This window comes from Daucus carota, chromosome 1 (genome assembly GCF_001625215.2).
Source record: "Daucus carota subsp. sativus chromosome 1, DH1 v3.0, whole genome shotgun sequence".
Classification (NCBI taxonomy): domain Eukaryota; kingdom Viridiplantae; phylum Streptophyta; class Magnoliopsida; order Apiales; family Apiaceae; genus Daucus; species Daucus carota.
In genome coordinates this window covers 11,851,414-11,871,516 of record NC_030381.2, presented here as the reverse complement: position 1 = coordinate 11,871,516, position 20,103 = coordinate 11,851,414, and the positions used below count along the sequence as shown (strand labels likewise).

The 20,103-nt window shown below is 37.5% G+C and overlaps 2 protein-coding genes across 2 annotated transcripts; both read right to left on the bottom strand.

The window, feature by feature from the left end:
• Positions 1–2,995: 2,995 nt before the first annotated feature.
• Positions 2,996–6,125, bottom strand: LOC108203806 (uncharacterized). The gene is made up of 3 exons (XM_064090913.1): positions 5,875–6,125; positions 4,747–5,765; positions 2,996–4,638 (listed from the first exon to the last, which is right to left on the bottom strand). Exons 1-3 carry the CDS (start codon positions 6,123–6,125, stop codon positions 2,996–2,998), a joined length of 2,913 nt encoding a protein of 970 aa, XP_063946983.1.
• A 143-nt stretch (positions 6,126–6,268) lies between these two features.
• LOC135151719 (uncharacterized) lies at positions 6,269–10,163 on the bottom strand. Its single transcript, XM_064090885.1, has 10 exons — positions 9,933–10,163; positions 9,067–9,121; positions 8,866–8,982; positions 8,608–8,745; positions 8,264–8,482; positions 8,115–8,165; positions 7,957–8,016; positions 7,815–7,871; positions 6,777–7,727; positions 6,269–6,678 (listed from the first exon to the last, which is right to left on the bottom strand). Exons 1-10 carry the CDS (start codon positions 10,161–10,163, stop codon positions 6,269–6,271), a joined length of 2,289 nt encoding a protein of 762 aa, XP_063946955.1.
• Between the last annotated feature and the right edge of the window lie 9,940 nt (positions 10,164–20,103).

Sequence of the window (20,103 nt, the reverse complement as noted above, 5' to 3'; positions counted from 1 at the left end):
ACATTGCTGGGATACTGGTTAGAATCATTCTTTTATGTTTTATTAGTAATATCGAGTGATAGTTATAATCTGAACTTATTTAAGTAATTTATTGTTCTTTAGATTTTACCGAAAGAGTTTCCTATTGAAAATAGTGGGCCTATTCCAGAGAGGCTTTTGTTGCATGTGGCTCCAGGAGTGGTGTGGAATGGTAAATATAGTGTTGAAAGGAACTGGATCGAGGGCTTAGAAAAGATGATGCTTTATTATTGTATTAAGCCTTATTATTTGATTGCTATGGAGTATATTGGTGGACCGAGTTTCAATTTACAAATTTACAATCCTTATGGTGTGGAGGTTAATTACAGTGTGACTGATAAATCTGAGACTCTTTCTTCCATGGATAGAAGTTTTTTCAATTTCTCAGACATTGAAGTGGACAAACTATGTGGCACTATGTTCTCTAACGTCTATAACAGTGGTCTCCATGTTTATGATCTTCTTATAAGTAGTAGTCATCTCCTTCAGAAGGATCACACTAAGGTAAGGTTAATTTTATAATTTTGAATGTTTAAATTGTTACAGAAGAGCTGTGAGTTCACTTTAATTTTTTTTCTTTATTAACAGATTCTAAATAGGTATGCTTGTAAGCAGCTAGGTCTTTTAGAGGAAATGAAATCTGTGACTCTTTTTTTCAAAAATATGAGTTGGGTTGTGAATTTGAAATGGGATAATGGAAAGGCCTATATGGACAGAACATGGTATGATTTTGCGAGGGCCAGCAGGTTGAAGGAAGGTGACATTTGCGCATTCATGTTAAGCGGGCCACCTGGAAAATTCAGGGTCTGTGTTTATGAACGTGATTTACTAACTAAGTGTAATGAAAAAGGTAAAAAATTGTCAATGTCTTTTCCAGACTTTATCAATGTATTTAACACTGGCCCGTTGTAAAGTTTATTAATATTGCACTTATCAGGTATTGGACATGCAAGCAAGGTGACGAACTGGTTTAAAATAGTTAACGATGTTGTTCTTTACGCTGGTCAAATGGTATACCTTATGATTTTATATTTTATATTTGATTGTTTGTATTATTTTGGTGAAACCTAAACAGTACCAAAATTTGTAGGAAATCCCCCGGGTTTTCATGGAGATGAACGGTGGAGTTTTGGAGGAAACTGTGAATCTCATAATGGGGGATGGTCGTTCTGTAGCTGTCAATTTTTCTCGTTCCCAGAGTTACCTTCATGGGTTAAAGACATTGGTTGACAACTATAGTATTATGCTGAATGATGTGATGGTATTTCATTTCTTGAGTGATTCAACCTTTGCTGTGTCATTGTTCAAAGCAACTGGTATGGAATACAAATTGAACTCCAGCCATGATGCGGCTACTAAAAAAACTGGAGGAATTCGTGAAGAAGAAGTAATTATTTTGTCTGACAGCAGTGGTGAAGGTAGTCTTTGAGAATGAATTTCAATTTAATTTAATATAATTCCATAAATAGTTCCACATGACTATAATACATTTTGATTCTTTTGTTTTAGAAGGTGAGCCAGACTTGGCAATGGATATTGATGGAGGTATTGCAGGTATTTTCGAATTTACTTGCTTGGATGAATTTACATGTTTGTGCTGAATTTAACAAATCTGATATTGTTTGGTGCATCAGATGCTCAGAACTTGGAACTTGCCAATGATGGTAACAATGAAGGTAAAATCATGTTACTGCAGCTGTATAATATTTAACTTTCTCTCTAATTTTTTTTTTGGCAATTTAATTTTGCCTTAATGTATAATACAGGAAATGAATTTGGAGATGGAAATCCACTGAACATGTCTTTTCGTGTCACCCTGAAAAAATCTCATGTGGACAAAAGAGATCATGGAGCGGTAAGTTTCTTATATATGTTTAGTATTAAATGGACTAATTAAGCATTTCTGAAGTTATATAATATTGCTGAAATTTTATGCAGTATTGTCCTCGTATCTTGTACTCCATATATAAGAACTGGACCAAAACGACAGCAATCAGGCTAATATCTGAGGCACGCACTTGCTATGTATGTGTTCTGCGCAGAGGAAACATTTGCCGGTTTGGGAAAGGTTGGAGTTATTTTACCAAAGCAAATGAATTCGTGGGTGGAGAAACAATTGAGTTTCATTATGTTGGTGAAAACACTTTTCAAGTTGAAGTGGTAGCTTAGTATATCTCTGCGGCCTAAACATCAGTTTTAAAGTTTAGCATTTTGGTCTGCCGTTGATGGAAAAGAACCATTTGGTTTTAAGTAGTATTTCTGTTGATTTATCCTAAGCTTTAATCTAAAAGCATTGCTCTGTAGTGACCTATGTTTATTACTATATCATTTTGGGATGCACCATGTGTGGTCTGACTGTAGTAGTAAATTTGTAATTTGCCACATTGCTCTGTAATGACCTATGTTTATTAGTATATAAATTGTGAAGGCCAGTTTTTCAGTTGTTAACAAAGTAAATTTTGTTGATTTGTACTTGAAAATTGAACAGGTATGTTGTACATGTCCAAAAAAAGTTGTGAAAACTTATATGATGAAAAGATCTGTTTGGTTTTGGTATTGACTTATATTACACTAAGCTGCATAACTTATATAGGTATTTTAAAATTTATAGCCTGTGGTGTGTACATATATAACAAAGCAGCTGATATCTCACTGGCATTCCATCAACTTACTACTCCTGTGCCAGAGTAAACAAAAGGAGGCAGAGTAAATTAATAGTCAGAGTACAAACTAATTACATAAATTAATAGTCAGAGTAGATTAAATAGGTAGCCAAATGACAATACAAACATATTCACTACAGTTGATAATATTTAAACAGACAGAGTCATAGCTGCTTTGAAATTATAACCAAAAACTTGGCTACTCTGAATTGTATCAAAGACAGCATAAGCAGCTTGAGCGGAGTAGTTCATTTTCCAAAAGAACTGATATCACCATCAGTTATTGTAGCAGTCTGAAACTATGCCTTCCTCCTCTAGGTCTTTGGTAAAGAGTAGAAAATTTCTTGGTACACCACATTCTGCGTGACATTAGTAGGCTGTCCACTATCATCATCAATGAAAATTCGTAATCCATGTGGAGATGTAACTCGGCTAATTGCAACATAAAATTGGCCATGCGTAAAAACTGCTTTGGGAAGGAACAATCCAACAGTCTCAAGTGACTGACCTTGTGCTTTGTTGATAGTCATCGCATAGCATATTTGTAACGGCATCTGCTTTCTAATCAACTTGTAAGGCATGCGAGTATCACTGGGACATAATTCCATTCTTGGAATAAAATGTCGTGTCCCGGCGAATGAACCACAAATTACTTCACACTCCACACAGAATTTAAGACATTTTGTGATGATCATTCTTGTTCCATTACATAAACCAAGTGTTTGGTTTAAATTCCTCATCAACATAACTACAACTCCGACCTTTAACTTCAAATCATGTGGTGGCATTCCAGGAAGGTTGATAGAATTTAGATATTCAATCGGGAAAGCTGAGTTGAAATCATCTTCGGTACCGCCAAACTCTTCAACAGTGTCAACGCTATAGTATGAAACAGAATCGCCTGGCATTTTGTCTACGATCAGTGAATTAAGATGACTTACAGTTTGATTTGTAGGAGTTAATATGGCTCTTTCGCTCAAGTACTTTGGATCTCTGCAGTTGGTGCTGAAATCTGGGAAAGTAGCTGAGATCATGTTCTCAACCGAATTGCCTATACTAAGATGACAGAACTGAGCTGGTATGACAATATCATTTTCTTTTGCATTTTGGAATTCAGTTGGGTCTGCTGGTGGAAGCTTGCCATCACCAGCATCTAAAATCCACTTTGCAAACTGACGTAATTCTTCAACTTCTTCTGCACTGTTTCCTTGGTTAAGCCGCATATTCCTGGTTAGCAAAAAAATTTTACAAATTGACCACAGCCTGGATCTAGTAATGCAGGCAGACACAATCTCACCTCTTTCTCCTTGCGTGATCACAGGTAAAATTTGCCTGAAATCTCCACCTAGGAGGACTGTAATTCCTCCAAACGGCAGATTTGCTCTTGAAGGATCAACAGATTTCATAATATCTCTAAGCGAGCGATCCAAACATTCAAAAGCGTACCTATGTTGCATAGGCGCTTCGTCCCAAATGATGAGTTTTGTGACCTTAATAAGCTGAGCTATATCTGAATTGTGTCCAATGTTGCAAAGAGAGAATTCATCCAGAACTATGGGTATCTTGAACCGCGAATGCGCTGTCCGGCCACCGGGGAGAAGAGTAGCTGCAATCCCAGAGGAGGCCACCGGCAAAACAATCTGACCCTCAGACCGTAATTTGGCGATCAAAGTCCTCCATACATAGGTTTTCCCACAACCACCACTCCCATATAGGAAAAATAATCCACCTTGATTACCCTGAACAGAATCTAACACAGCTCTATAAACATTAATTTGCTCTTCGTTGCAGTTTGCAATTAGTTTTTCGTGCTCAGCTTTCATTTCAGCAAGGTTGTAGCTAGTTTCTTCAATAATCAAGTTATTGGTCCCCTGATGGAGATAGCTTGCTGGTGGTTGTGGCAACTGAGAGTAATTCTTGAGACTCTTTCCAATAGCTCTTAGCAAATCATCTATTTCTGCACAGTGAGGTGAAATTAATAAATTTTGTACTTCATGTAATTTGACAAAAAAATTAACCAAAGAAAATACATAAATTGGACTAACAAATAAATTACAATTTTTACCTGCAAGGGCATAGAACTGTAGCTGGAAATCATTAAGGATGAGATTCTGATTCTCACTTAGCAGACGCCTCTTCAACAAAATGTCATCCACCATTTGTTTCCAGTGATTATTCCACAAACTTGCAATGTCAGTGACCTTGCAATTAACTATAATGTGGACAAACAGTTGGCGAATCTGAGGAGGCAATCCGCCAGCTGCACACTGGTCTAGCACATCATGCCACTCTTTGTCATCATCCAACAATCCATATTCCTTACATGCATCACGGAAAGAATGGCAGAGCACTCCATTGACAGTTCTTAAACTTTCAAATGATGTAGGACCTTGAACTTTGGTGAGTAGCATACGCAAGTACCAAACCTCACCACTGCTATGATGTGTATAAGATAAGCGACCTATTTGGTTGCCTCTCTTCCTTGGAGTCCATTTTCTTTGAGTGTCATTCCAAACATAGTGCTGGGGTATTTGGTCATAGGTGTAACATCTAGCCTTCACATCAACCTGGTTCAACATGAAAAAAGCTTCCAACTTACTAAGCCTTTCCTTCTCGCGCTCCACCACTTTCTCGAGAGATTCGTTGGCACGAAATGTGCAGTTTTTCTGACCTGGCAAATGGAATGGCAAGCGTTCCACAGACAATGTTCTGTGATGTATAGGGAAGCCAAAAATTCTGTACGCCGCCTCAGCACCACAAACATACCGGCCGTCAAAGTATGCTTGAATCTCATCTACAGGCTGGTCAGTGCTCTCATTTTGTTTTCGCTTCCGTCGGCCAGTAATTTCCACAGTTGCAGTGTCATGTCCCTTGATACAGTATTTGAAGAGGTACTTTATACTCCGAGCATGGCAGCAAATCTCAATGTTCATATGACACTGGTATTTCACTAATAGATCCCGATTGAACGGGACCACCCACTGATTATCCAAATCAACTTTGTGGACATGGACTTTAACATTTTGCTTGCGCCGCATATACAGTGGGAAGCCACTGTCATCGAATACTGTTCTTGCGCAATACCTGTTTGCAGAAAGTTGAAAATTTAATCAATTACCAATCAAAGTAATATAGTACATGTAGTTTGTAATTCACAGAAATGTGGGCGGTGAAGTGATTTAGAGAAGCTTACTTTTTCGGAAAATGGCGTATACATTTAAAATTCTTCATGCAAGGAGATTTTGGATTTTGTAAGCCGCATGGACCATGCATCATATAAGCTTTGACAGCAGCGTATCCATCAGGATCAACTTCAGGATCTGGAATCTCTGCTGAAACAAACTTGTCTACATTTTCTTTTAAGAATTTCTTAGAAGGACCATCAAGCCAAATTAACATATGAACGTGGGGTAGGCCGCGCTTTTGAAACTCCACCACATACATAACTGCAATAAAATGAATAACTTGGTGATTAATGTTCATTTCATTACTGGTATATAATTACTATATCAAACATAAAAAATGCAAATTGGATTACCTCCAACGCATCTCCCAAAATGTGACTTTTTTTTAATATCATTTGTTAGCTATTCCAGCTTCAACCGGAACACTCTGGATATTATATCGGGGCTGTTTGCAGAAAGACAGCCAGGTAGATAAGCCATCATCCTCTGAATCTCATCCCACATGGAATTGCAAGTCATGGTCAAAAAAATATCAGGATGTCCTATGTGACGACAGACAGCCAGTGCATCCTGAAAATTCTGTTGCATGTAACGCTTGGAACCTACATATCCAGCTGGCAAAATGACTCCTTTACCTACATTGGATGAGTTCCCATCTCCATTCCTAACAGAATCACAAATATGGCTGTACAATTCATTTCGGAGGATGGTTTGGTGTGTACGAAACCACCACAATCGAGTCTGCTCCATAGTAGAGAATGCATCGACCATATACTGTTGAAAAAGCCGCCCTCCTAATCTAGGAGTTATTCCTGTCCAAAAAAACATAAATGAATATATTAATAAGTAAATCCAAATATGTACTATATTTGTAGTGTGGATAAATTATTATAGATAATGTGATGATCACCTTCATTCTGTCTCACTTGGAATTTGTAGGAGTAATAATCCTTCATTGATATCATGTCACGTTCTTTGTCTGAATCTTTATCTGCGCTCTGAAACCGTATCCTATTGTGATAACCATCCTCACCGTCGGGAAAAAGTAGGGGGTATTGGAGAGCCATGAGTTTAGGGTGAATATATGATATTCTTTTCAAGCCACCAAATTTCTGCTCAACTATTATATCGCGGTCAGCAATAGTACAGTCACTGCTACCAACCATTATACCCGCTACCTCGTCAGAAGAGGAAATATGATTCTCTCTACCACTTTGTGCTCTGCATACTTTGAGCTCTACCTTCAAATCAACCAAGTCTGAATTTTCAAATCGATCACGTGCCATCCGAAACTTGGCCACCAATTCATTGGTCTGATCCAACATTTGTATCAATCCATGAACCACATCTGTATCAACTGCTTGCTGGTCAGCAACACTAACCCAACGGAGGCGATTATTCACTTCATTAGCTGTATCGTAAATGTATAGCTGACAGTACTTGGGAGCTTGTCCATCATCGGGTATTAACTGTCCAAATACATGGTGGTTCTGGCCATTGAGTCTGTAAACATATGGTCCACGGCCATTGTTGATAGAGTGATCAACATTGCCACCACTCGAAGTAAATGCAAACATGGCATTGTAGAGCCTTATGTTTCGTTGAAATTCAGCTGCTGTATCTTTGTTAGTGTACAAATACTTTAAGTAGGCAGGAGTTTGAGGAGAAGGTGGAAGCTTTACATCACCCTTCTTGCAGCAAATTGAGAAAACTGGAGCACCTTTTGTAACATTTTTGTTGGTCCGTTCCTCTTTCCATAGACGTGAATTGCATTTTGAACATATTGATTCAGGACTACCAAGGCTCGCATAATCCTTTGGTATGACTCTTGAAGTTTTAAAAGCTGTATTCTGTTCTGCATCTGGAAAATTGTACACATTCTATACATAGTCAATGTATATAGATTGTACTGACTACATTTGTCTATAAAATTTGAAAATGCACTCACCACTTTCAGATTGTGGTTCCATTCCAAAAGGATAGTCATCATCACTACTGGATTCTCCTGGATAATCAATGTATGGTCAGACAATGTACCAAGCCTGAAAAAATAGAAAGTATATTTTGTATGACAGTAATTGAATATTTACCACATGAGAAATCACTGTCCGAATCATCCGATAAAACAGGGTGCTGAACTGTTGAACACTCTGAGGGTAGGCAACAAAAAATAACATCAGCAAACAATGGAAACACAAAGCTGAACAAAATTCCTGTAATATTATTTTTGGTTTAGTAAAAAATGTACCAATATCATCATCTGCAAAGTATTTGGTGCTTTGCTGAACTGTTGAACACTCTGAGGGTAGGCAACAAAAAAGAACATCAGCAAACAATGGAAACACAAAGCTGAACAAAATTCCTGTAATATTATTTTTGCTTTAGTCAAAAATGTACCAATATCATCATCTGCAAAGTATTTGGTGCTTGGTTCTTGATTAGCAAAGCTATCATCAAACAAATTCCTTGTTGTACTTTCAAGATTATTTTTAGAAGCTCTTGAGAGCCATTTTCTGCATTGAACGAAAGGGCTCTCCTTTTCAGTAGTTATGTTAGACAGTGGAATTCTTGTAAGAGAGACATCTTCCGGTGGTTGGCTATTTAAACTACTCGTCTCTGCAGGAGATTATGTTGAACAATTTGGTATTGTTAGATAACACAAACACATACATATCTATGTATAAATTTGAAACCGAAGAATAGTATAGGAAACTATTGTAAACATTATAAAGAAATCATACCAAGATTAGTATGATTAGATCGTGAATCTAGTTTTCTGCGTTGAACAAAATGTCTCTCCTTTTCATTAGTTATGTTAGACAATGGATTTCTTGTAAGAGAGACATCTTCCAGTGGTTTGCTATTTAAACTACTACTCTCTGCATGAGCATAGAAGCACAATTTGGTATTGTTAAATAACACAAACACAGCCATCTATAGAAATTATTTTCTTACCAAGTTTATAAAGAAATCATACCAACATTATAAAGAAATCATACCAAGAACAGTAGGTGACAAAGCAGATAGAGGATATGTAAATCTTCTTGCGGAGTTTCCAGATATGTTTTCTTTCTCTGCTGAATTTTTTCGCTTTCGTGCACTTTTAGGTTTGTATCCTAAGAAACATATGTTGCATCATGAACAATACAAAAAACCACAAACTGAACTAAAGTGCAGGTTTAGGGTCATCAAGAACAAACCTTGGATCATGTCTTCGGAGCTAAAAAAGCGCCATGATTTGGGAGTGTTCTCATCCTAATAAGAAAATTAAACACAAACGTTAAGTCTACATCTCCGAACAACAAAATTAACTCGTAAATTGTTTGAAGCATACATTTGACATCGTCGATCAAGCAAGCAAGCAATCGCCAGTGGAAATTTTTTTGGCCTCAAAAGTGTAAGAAATTTAGGATCACTTCATCTGTGGTTTAAAGCTTCTTTCGTACTCATCTTAAAGCTTAATTTCAAAATTCAATTGTAAAGTGTAGGTGTATTAAAAAAAATTCATTCGTACAGCAGCTAATTGTACTTGCTGGGTTTTGAAATGAAGCTTCTTGAGGAAGCCTCAAGCCTGGTCTTGCAGTTTCTTTGTATAATAGAACTGAATATTTTGTTTAAATGAATTAACTAAACAAAGTTTTATCTCTGAGTATATAGTATGTACGACGTATCTATCTTTTTATTGTTTTACGTGCACATGGTTCCAGCTTTTGCAACATTAAGCCGCCAAACATCATGCAGCTGTGGTTTGGAATGGGGCAGCCACATGTCACACTGCTGTCCAAGTAAATCAATGGCATGCTTGTAATAAAGTCCATGATGAATGGCAGTTCTATAAGGGGCAGAAACTACTGTTGGAATAACGCAACAGAAACTATAATATACATTGATATATCCTTTGTTGTCATCTTTAAAGGTAATGCTAGGGCCAGCTTTCTCTATAAACTTTGTGAGAAGGGAAGAATCACCAGTCACGTGCCTAGAGCATCCACTATCTAAGTACCACAAATTCTTCTTATGGTTTCCCTGCACACATATTCAAAACAGATCAAGTTGATTTTGGTACCCAAATTGCTTTGGGTCCAGATTTGTTAGTCTTAACAGCTTTCCCTTCAGTCTCAGTCTTTCCCTTAGATTGAGATGGTTCAATCTTTGGTTTTGATTGAGAAACTGGGATATCAACATTACTCTTAATGACAGGCATTTGAGGCATGCACATATTGTTGACACCATGCAAGTTTGAGTGATATTGAGGCATATTAAAAGCATTGAAATATGGATTGAACATGTATGGCATGCTAGACTGAGATTATGGATGGTGAGGTAATAAACCAGGCATCATGTTCATAGCAGATAAATGCATGTTAGAAACAGATGGTATAGACATAGACATGGATAAACTTGGAGTAATCACAGTCTTACAATTTGCAGATAAATGATTAACACTTCCACATTTACTGCAAGTTTTCCTAGGAGCACTAGCATTGGGGGTGTAATTAGTGTGCTTATTGACTCCAATTTTACCATTTCTATTTCCACTCTTCTTTTTGGTTACTTCTGATTTAGTCTCACCAACATCCAATTTCTTCTTAAGCTTCTTGTCAGTATTGTGATTTCCATTTTTACTCTCATTAGTCTCAGAAGAATTATCCTCCCCTTTAACAAAATTCTTATTAACAGGACCATATTTCTTGTTTAATTTCTTGAGAACTTTCTTGTCAACTGATGAGCTGTTTTTCAACGGATAACTTTCATCCATAGAGCTTTTTGTTTTCATTGGATGATCACTATCCGTGTTCTCATCAGTTGAACTGACATCTGACATCTCAAGAACTTTCTTATCTCTCTTCCACTCGTTCTTCACAAAGGTTTCTCTACCTTGAACGTTGAGTATGTTTATAGAAACATCTCTTCCAGATTTTCATTTGGCAATTATCTCTTGTTCCTTATCAAGCTGTTTTCTGATAATTTCTTCTCTTTTCAAAACAGCCAAAAGATCATCCTTGGGTGTTTGACACTCAATTTTCAGTTTCTCAAACCTAATAAATTGAGCTTCTAGCACACTGTTTCCTATCACTGAGAAATGTGTTAGCATCCATAATTCTACAGTTTTCCTTAGTGAGAGATTTTAGAGATACATGCAAATGATATAATTCTGTAGACATTTCATTTATAGTGGCATTGCATTCATATTTAGTTAACTTTACTAAGTTAGTGGTGAATACCCAACTGCTATTTGCATTGCTTTCTTCTTGATCTGTGGAGTTGGCCATTAGAGCAAGATTGACAAACTCTTCCTCTTCATCAGAATCATCTCCAGCTGCCCAATCATCCTTTGTAATGAAAGCTCTTTCTTTCTGCTTGAGAAGTTCGTAATATTTCTTTTTGTAGCATTTGAATTTGGATCTATCCACCATGCTTCTGTCAGACTTGGGATTGCCTTTGAATGGTTTTGCAGGATTAAAATTCTTTTTGAATCTTAATTTATAGAATCTTCTTGAAAGAAGGGCCAAATGATCATCAATCCCATCACTATATTCACCAGAATCAGCTTCATCTTTGGCCTTTCCTTTTCCTTTCCTTGATTCTGAGCTCTCTTCTTTGACCAACTTCTCAGTTTCTTCAGCTTGAGATTTTCCCTTATCCTTGATAGAGTCATCAAAAGATGCAACTAGAGCCACATATGAATAGCCTTTCCTTTGACTGTTTTCTATCTCTTCATCTTGTTCCATTTCAAGCACATAGGTTTTCAAGGTTCCATACAGCCTCTCAAGAGTGTAGTCTTTAAATCCTTGAGTATTTATGAGAGAGACTGTCATAGGCTTCCATTCTTTAGGAAGAGCTCTTAAGAATTTCAAATTTGAATCCTTGACCTGGTACATTCTTCCAAAAAGTTTTAGTCCATTTAACAGTTTTTGACATCTGTTAAATGTGTCACTTAAGCTTTCACCAACCTTGAAATGGAATGACTCATATTGTTGAATCAGTAACTGCATTTTGTTTTCTCTTACTTGCTCATTTCCTTCAGAGATGGTCCTGATGGTGTCCCAAACTTCTTTGGCACTTGTGCAGCTGATGACACTATCAATCATTTCTTGATCCAGACCATTGAACAGAAGGTTCATGGTCTTTTTATCCTTGTGCACTTCCTCGGTGTCTTCTTGAGAATATTTATGGATAGGCTTGGGAACCATTTTTCCTGCCATGTCTTCACCAGCAGCTCCAATACTGGTACAGACCTTCATGGGAACATGAGGTCCTTTCTCTATGCAGTTTACATAACTTTCATCAATTGACAATAGATGCAAATGCATTCTCACTTTCCAGTGAAAATAGTTGTCTTTGTCAAGAACAGGAATCTTCACTCCAGCATCCTTCTTTCCCATCTTTCTCTAGCAGTGTTGATCTTTTTCCCTGTTTTTGGGAACCTCGCTCTGATATCAATTGTTATTTTATACTGACTATGAGAAAGATTGTAGAAGGGGGTGGGTTGAATACAATCTTTTAAAAACTTAAAAGATTCAAGAACAAAGAACACTTATAATAAAAACACCAGGTATTAAAAATACGGGTGGATTGAATGATCCACCCGTGAAATTTTATATTGAAGAATCTGTGGATTGATTACAATTCTCACAGCTGCAGGTTCAACACTTGACCTATTTCTTACACTCAGATTTTCTCTCAAGTAAATTGAACAAGTTCAACTGATGCTGCTAACTTGGTTATATACTCCAAGTTTTACACAGTTTAACTAGAATACAAATTGAGCACTCTAATTTAAACTATGCTTCACATCTATGTCTTATGCAAGCCTTCTGTGATGTCTTCATCTTTGACCATATTCTTGATTTGATCCAGATTGCATTGCATGAGATAAGAATGTTTCTGGTTCTTCTTTATTGTCCTAATCAGGCTTCCATGTCTATTTTAGTGCAATTTGATCCATGTGACTTTTCAGAATTAAGCTCTAGTCACTTTCAATGGATGTTTGCTTCATCCGTTGAAAGTGTCTTCATCCATCGAACGGATTACAGACTTTATCGATTGAGCCCTTTTCTAGTCTCATCAGTTGAATACTTCAGCTTCATCAGTTGAAGACTTTGTCTTCATCAATTGAATGATTGGTCTTCATCAGTTGAAACACAGTGCAATCTTCATTAGTTGAATTGTTACAACTCATCAGTTGAATATCCTTCACTTAGATAAAATTACATGGCACTGGATATTTACAATTTGCCATCCTATTCTATCCATCCGTTGATAATTCTCAAGGACAAGAAATATAACAATTACAACTGAATTTTGATAAAGATTCTAAATAAAACATGTTACAAAGTGTGTATGTTATCATCAAAATTATTGATTCCTAACAATAGTCTTAATCCGAATAACCAATTAATTCAAATCAAGTACCCTTGGGATACCATAAACCTAAGTTAGGAGTCCCCTTTAGATATCTGAAGATTCTTTTCACAACCATCGGGTGTGATTCTCTGGGGTCAGCCTGAAATCTTGCACAGAGGCATGTTGCAAACATGATGTCTGGTCTACTTGCAGTTAAGTAGAGTAGTGATCCAATCATCCCTCTGAACAAGCTTGAGTCTATCCCTTTTCCTTTAGATTCTTGATCTAGTTTAGTTGCAGTAGCTATAGGAGTCTTTGTAGGAGATGAATCTTCAAGCTTCAACTTCTTAAGAAGCTCCTTTACATATTTGGCTTGACTTATGAAGATTCCATTTTCTTTCTGGTAAACTTGAAATCCCAGAAAGAATGATCTCCCATCAAGCTCATCTCATAGTTGTTCCTCACTGAGATGAAAACTTTTCACAGAGCTCTTCATTTGTTGAACCAAAAATGATGTCGTCAACATCGATTTGAACCAAGATGATGTCTTCACCATGATGTTTGTAGAATAATGTCTTATCCACAACACCTCTAGTAAATTTGTATTCCAATAGGAAAGTTAACATAGTGTCATGCCATGTGCTCTAGGTGCTTGCTTTAAGCCATAAATAGCTTTGAACAGCTTGTAGACAAAATCAGTCATTTTTGAGTTGAAGCCTTGGGGTTGTTTAACATACACTTCTTCTTCCAACTCTCCATTTAGAAAATCACTTTTAACATCCATCTGGAATACCTTGAAATTGATTATGATGAAACCTTTGCACCTGTCTGGCAACAGGTGCAAAGGTTTCATCATAATCAATTCCTTCCTGTTGACAGTACCCTTTGGCAACAAGTCTTGATTTGTTTCTTGTCACATTCTCACTCTCATCCAATTTATTTCAAAATACCCATTTGGTCTTTATCATAGATTTGCGTTTAGGTCCAGGAACAAGCTTCCATACTTTGTTCCTCTCAAACTGGTTCAGCTCCTACTGCATGGCTATCACTAGGGCTGAGCAAAACCGAACCGAATTGTAAAAATTCGGTCCGGTTTGGTTCCTTTTTTCCCAGAAATTCGATTTTTTTGGTTCGGTCCGGTTCTTTTGTAAAAATTTCAGTTCCGGACCGAAAGAACCGTGTTAGGGTTATACTGAAATATTCGTTTGAAGTATATAACAATTATTTGAGAATCTTCAATGCATGTTTTCACATTGTCTGTATATTATATATTGTAGACAATCTAGTATCAAATGGGATAGCAGAAGATTAGATTGTCAGACTCCTTATATAATATAATAAAGGTTCACAGTCGAGGTGGTGTTAGACAAACCACTGGAATGGCAGAAGTATTATTTGGAAATAGTTTATCTTGACTATTGAATAATACTTATATACTTTGTGTATATTGAACGGGATCAAAATAGTAGAATAATTGTCTCTTTAATTCTGACAATAAAGAACTAAGATTCTATGATGTTATTAATGCTTAAGTTCTTAATCCGGATATAGTGATTGACACTTGTATTTAATGCACATGCCTTGACTCATAAATTAAGTAATTTATTTTAAATTACGAATTTATGTATTGGGCAATGACATTATATACAGAGTGGGATATTGACTATAAAAGGAAACCGTGTCCGAAAAATATATTCGGGTGATGATGTCCTCTTGAAAGCTCATAAAGATAATTATGCTTTAGTCCTGCAGGCAGATTTGTTCTTGCATAATTATAAGGTTGAGTGGATGATCAAGGATAAAAGATATTAATTAAATTAATTGTCAGAAATTAATTTAATTAATGGACATGCGATATCTTAAACATGGGGAATTTATAGGCAATTAATATGGGAGCCGAATTAAATAATTAATTTACGGAATTAGGAAAGGTAGTGCAAATATTAGTTCTTTAGTGGATAGAATTAATATTTAATGACATTGGGCCTGGCCCGGAATGTCATTAGAAGGCCTGACCTAATGATCCATGATCCCTGCTGTAGCCTATATATATTCTCGTTCTCCTAAAGCTGAAAAACACACCAAAACGAATTAATCCTAGAGTCAGAGAGAGGCAGACGTTTTTCTCAAGGAGACAGCTAGGGTTTTGGGTTTTCGGAGCTTTAAAGAGAGGCACACCTTGGGAGATCGAAGGCCACACTTCGTCCAAGGAGAATCAAGGAATACAGTAGAAGACGTGGATTTGAATCGCTTGCGCCGTAGCGATTAAGGTTAATATTCTGTTCGAACTTTTAATAAGTATCATAAAACGCAGGGCCAAGATCCCATTGTTCCTACAATGGTATCAGAGCCAGGTTGCGGTTCTGCGATTTATGATATGTAGTCCATGTCATGATTATATATGCATGTATATAGTGATTCTGTGATGCAGGTCGTTGTCCACTATTATGGCCGTGTTTTAATTATTCTGTTATGTTTGGATTCCACGTGGTTTATCGTGGCTGTTGTAAATCACGAGGGTTGATCGTGATAGTTTAATCTTGTAATTCAATTTGTAATTGTTTTAGATTATGATCTGATGTAATAGAATAGGCTGGTTCGCCTGTACAATTTGTATGTAATTGTTTGATCAACGGGGCTGCAAGAAACAGAGATTTCAGGGCAGTTTTTCAGGGCGTTCTGAGGCTGTTTAGGCCTCCAAACGGGCTCTCGAAGATTTTCGGAATTTTTCGAAGGATGATTTCGAAGCTGTTTTTCCGGGGCCATAATAGTGGATGTGTTTCATTATGTTTTACATAATTTCTGTCTTTTCTTGATTATTGCTACTATGTGTTTCTTGTCTGTGTTGTTATGCCATGTGATACTAACCCTTCGCATGCTAGAATGACATGGACATAGGGATGTTTTTAATTAATGCTTTAATCATGCTAGTATGCTGCCATGTTATGTGTTCTTTATGTGTTCTTTATGTTGCTATAACAATGATAGTATGCATGTGGACTTCAAAGAAATAACATAGGGCGATGCATCTAGATTAAAATCCTCAAAGTAAATTCTAAGTGGGAGAGGGAGTTAATATGGTATTAAATCCCATGGTCTCCATCATTGTTTGTATGTAATTTAACATAAAGGCGAATATAAATTATGTATACGTCACCCATCGTGGCATGTAATTTATGGTGTCTAGAATGTTATAGATATTACTGGAACAAACTTCTTAAATTAATACGAATAGATACGGATTTTCTTTATCTCTAATTTGGGGCGATTTCTAAGGCTTATGGGTATTAAGTGAGACCGATGTGACTCCTCCACTGCCTAGAAGTCAAACCAGACACGAATATTGAATTGAAGTATTCTATTCGAGAAATATTGGAATGTATACATGCCGCCCATCGTGGCGTACCAAGTTCCATAGGTTTCGGGTAATTTAAGATTTGATGATGGTATACACTTAGCTATGAAAAATAATATAGACCACCCCAACGTGGCTTATTGTTTAGTAATAGGACCGAAGTAACGTTTAAACAAATTTAGGTGGTATACATGTCACCCATCGTGACGTACCAGAAACTTATGGTGTTTAAACGTTAGTGCATTTAATTTTAATAATTGTTAGAGGAACCAATAGGACTTAATTTTTTATGCACCCTTCTTTATGTGTAATGTGATTTTTCCATGCATGATTCTCAGGATATAATGGGGTTTAATCCACTGTTCACCATACTTAAGGATAACAAACTTACCGGACCTAACTATATTGAATGGAAACGTAATTTGGACATTGTGTTGACTGCTGAAGAGTACAAGTTTTGCACTTATGAACCCAAGCCTGAGCAGCCCGCTGCTGATGCTCCTGATGAGGAGAAAGAGTATTATAAGCGGTGGACAAAGGCTGATGAGATGTCGCGATGTTACATTCTGGCAGCAATGTCGGGTGTTTTGCAGCATCAGCATCAGGCTATGGCCACTGCTTCGGATATGCTCTTTAATCTCAAGGAACTTTTTGGAGATCAGAATAGGGCTGCTAGGCAAGTAGCCATGAAGGCTTTAATGAACACTCAGATGGCTGAAGGTACACCTGTAAGGGATCATGTTCTCAAGATGATGTCACATCTGAATGAGATAGAGATCCTTGGTGCAGAGCTTGACGGGGAAACCCAGATTGACATTGTCCTTATGAGCTTGCCCAAGAGTTTTGAGCAGTTCCGCTTGAATTACAACATGAACAGGAGGCAGTATAGTCTTGCGGAACTGCTGACAGAACTTCAGGCAGCTGAAGGATTATTTCGCCAGAGTGTTCAAGTGAATGTGGCTGAGAAAGGTTCTTCCTCTAAGCCAAAAGGCAATAAGAAGAAGAAAAAGGCTCAGACACAGCAAGCTGTGAAGGCAGTGGGGGTTCAAGGTGGTGTGAAAAAGCCTAAGGGGAAGTGCTACCGGTGCAAGCAGTCGGGTCACTGGAAAAAGGATTGTCCTCTTCCTAAGAAGACAAACAATACTGGTATGCCTCTTTCTCTAGTTACAGAAACATTTATAGCGGCTATATCTACGAGCACTTGGTGTGTAGATACTGGAGCCACTGATCATGTTTGTAACTCTATGCAGGGGTTCCAGCAATCCAGAATGCTTAGAGATGGCGAGATATACGTGTTCATGGGAGATGCTACGAAAGTAGCAGTAGTTGCAGTGGGAGTTATTCATTTATCTTTTGGTTCTGATAGGATTTTGGTTTTGAACAATTGTCTTTATGTACCTTCTTTTAGAAGGAATTTGATTTCGGTTTCTAAACTTGCTATGGATGGTTATAATGTTTGTTTGGATCGTAATGTTTCTATTATGATGAATAAACGGATTATATGTTCTGGTACATTGCAAGACAATTTGTATATAATTAATCCTAGTCAACCCGCACTGCAACTACAACATAGGGTATTGAACAACACATCTTCTACCTCTAATAAAAGAAAGGAACCTTCTAGTTTGAACCAAACATATCTTTGGCACTTGAGATTAGGTCATATTAACTTGAGGAGGATTCAAAGACTGGTAGTAGACGGGCCTTTAGGCTCATTGGCAGTGGAGCCATTTCCAGTTTGTGAATCCTGCTTGGAAGGTAAAATGACCAAAAGGCCTTTTAAGGCAAAGGGGAATAGAGCCAAAGAAGTGTTAGGATTGGTTCACTCTGATTTATGTGGACCTATGAATATCCAAGCAAGAGGTGGTTATGAGTATTTCGTCACTTTTATTGACGATTATTCTAGATATGGATACGTTTATTTGTTGCACCGTAAGTCTGAGTGCTTTGAGAAATTCAAAGAGTACAAAGCTAAAACGGAGAAGCGACATAATAAAAGTATCAAGTCACTACGATCTGATCGTGGTGGCGAATACTTGCTTGGGGAATTCAGGGAATATTTATCAGAGAATGGGATAGAATCCCAGTTGACTGCACCAAGCACACCCCAGCAGAACGGTGTAGCAGAGAGAAGGAACCGGACTCTTTTAGAGAGTGTTAGATCGATGATGAGTTATTCGGATTTACCCAAGTCCTTTTGGGGACATGCCTTAGAGACAACAGCTTATCTTCTGAACTTAGTACCTTCTAAGTCGGTTCCTAAAACCCCTTTAGAATTATGGACCGGGGACAAACCGAGTCTGAGACACATTCGGATATGGGGTTGTCCAGCACATGTGCTGAACAAGAACGCGACTAAGCTAGAATCTCGTACAGAAGTAAAGCTGTTTGTAGGCTACCCCATGGGAACAAAAGGTTATTTATTTTATAGTCCTAAGGATCGGGATGTCACTGTTAGCACCAATGCAAGATTCTTAGAGGAAGACTATATAATGAATCACAAACCCATGAGTAGTATCGTTTTAGAGGAATTAGTGGGAGGGACGAATAATGAACCTGTAGTACAAGTAGAACAACCACAGCAGACTGTGCAACCGGTCACTGATACCTCACCAGTTCCTCGTCGTAGTGGGAGGGTTGTTCGACAGCCCGACAGATTCATGTTTTTGGGAGAGTCTTCGGACTTGGTCTCTGGTGAACATGATGATGATCCCCGGACATACGAAGAGGCAATACAAGACAAAGATGCAAGTCTTTGGCAAAAGGCAATGGATTCTGAGATGGAATCAATGTATTCTAATCAGGTCTGGGAGCTCGTGGAACCACCCAAAGGTGTAAAACCTATTGGATGTAAGTGGGTCTACAAGAAAAAGAGGGGATCAGACAAAAAGGTGAAAGCCTGGAAAGCAAGACTTGTTGCGAAAGGGTATACTCAGAAAGAAGGTATCGATTATGAGGAAACCTTTTCGCCAGTAGTCATGCTTAAGTCAATCCGTATTCTTTTATCTATAGCAGCTCATCTCGATTATGAGATTTGGCAAATGGATGTCAAGACAGCTTTCCTTAATGGAAATCTTGAGGAAACCATCTATATGCAGCAACCAGAGGGATTCATTAAAGAAGGCCAAGAGCATCTTGTTTGTAAGCTGAAGAGGTCCATTTATGGACTTAAACAAGCTTCTAGGTATTGGAACATTCGCTTTGATCAGGCAGTCCAGTCATATGGATTTGATCAATGTCCAAGCGAAGCATGCGTGTATAAGAGATGTGAGGGAAATGCAGTGGTTTTTCTAGTGCTTTATGTTGATGACATTTTACTCATTGGAAACAATGTTAAGATGTTGTCTTCAATAAAGGCATGGTTGTTCAAACAATTTGAAATGAAGGACTTAGGTGAAGCAGCATACATCCTTGGGATCAAACTTATAAGGGATCGCAAGAAAAGGATGTTGGCTTTATCTCAGGAGCCCTACATAGATGACGTATTAGCTCGTTTTAACATGCAGGACTCCAAGAAGGGTAATTTACCCTTCAG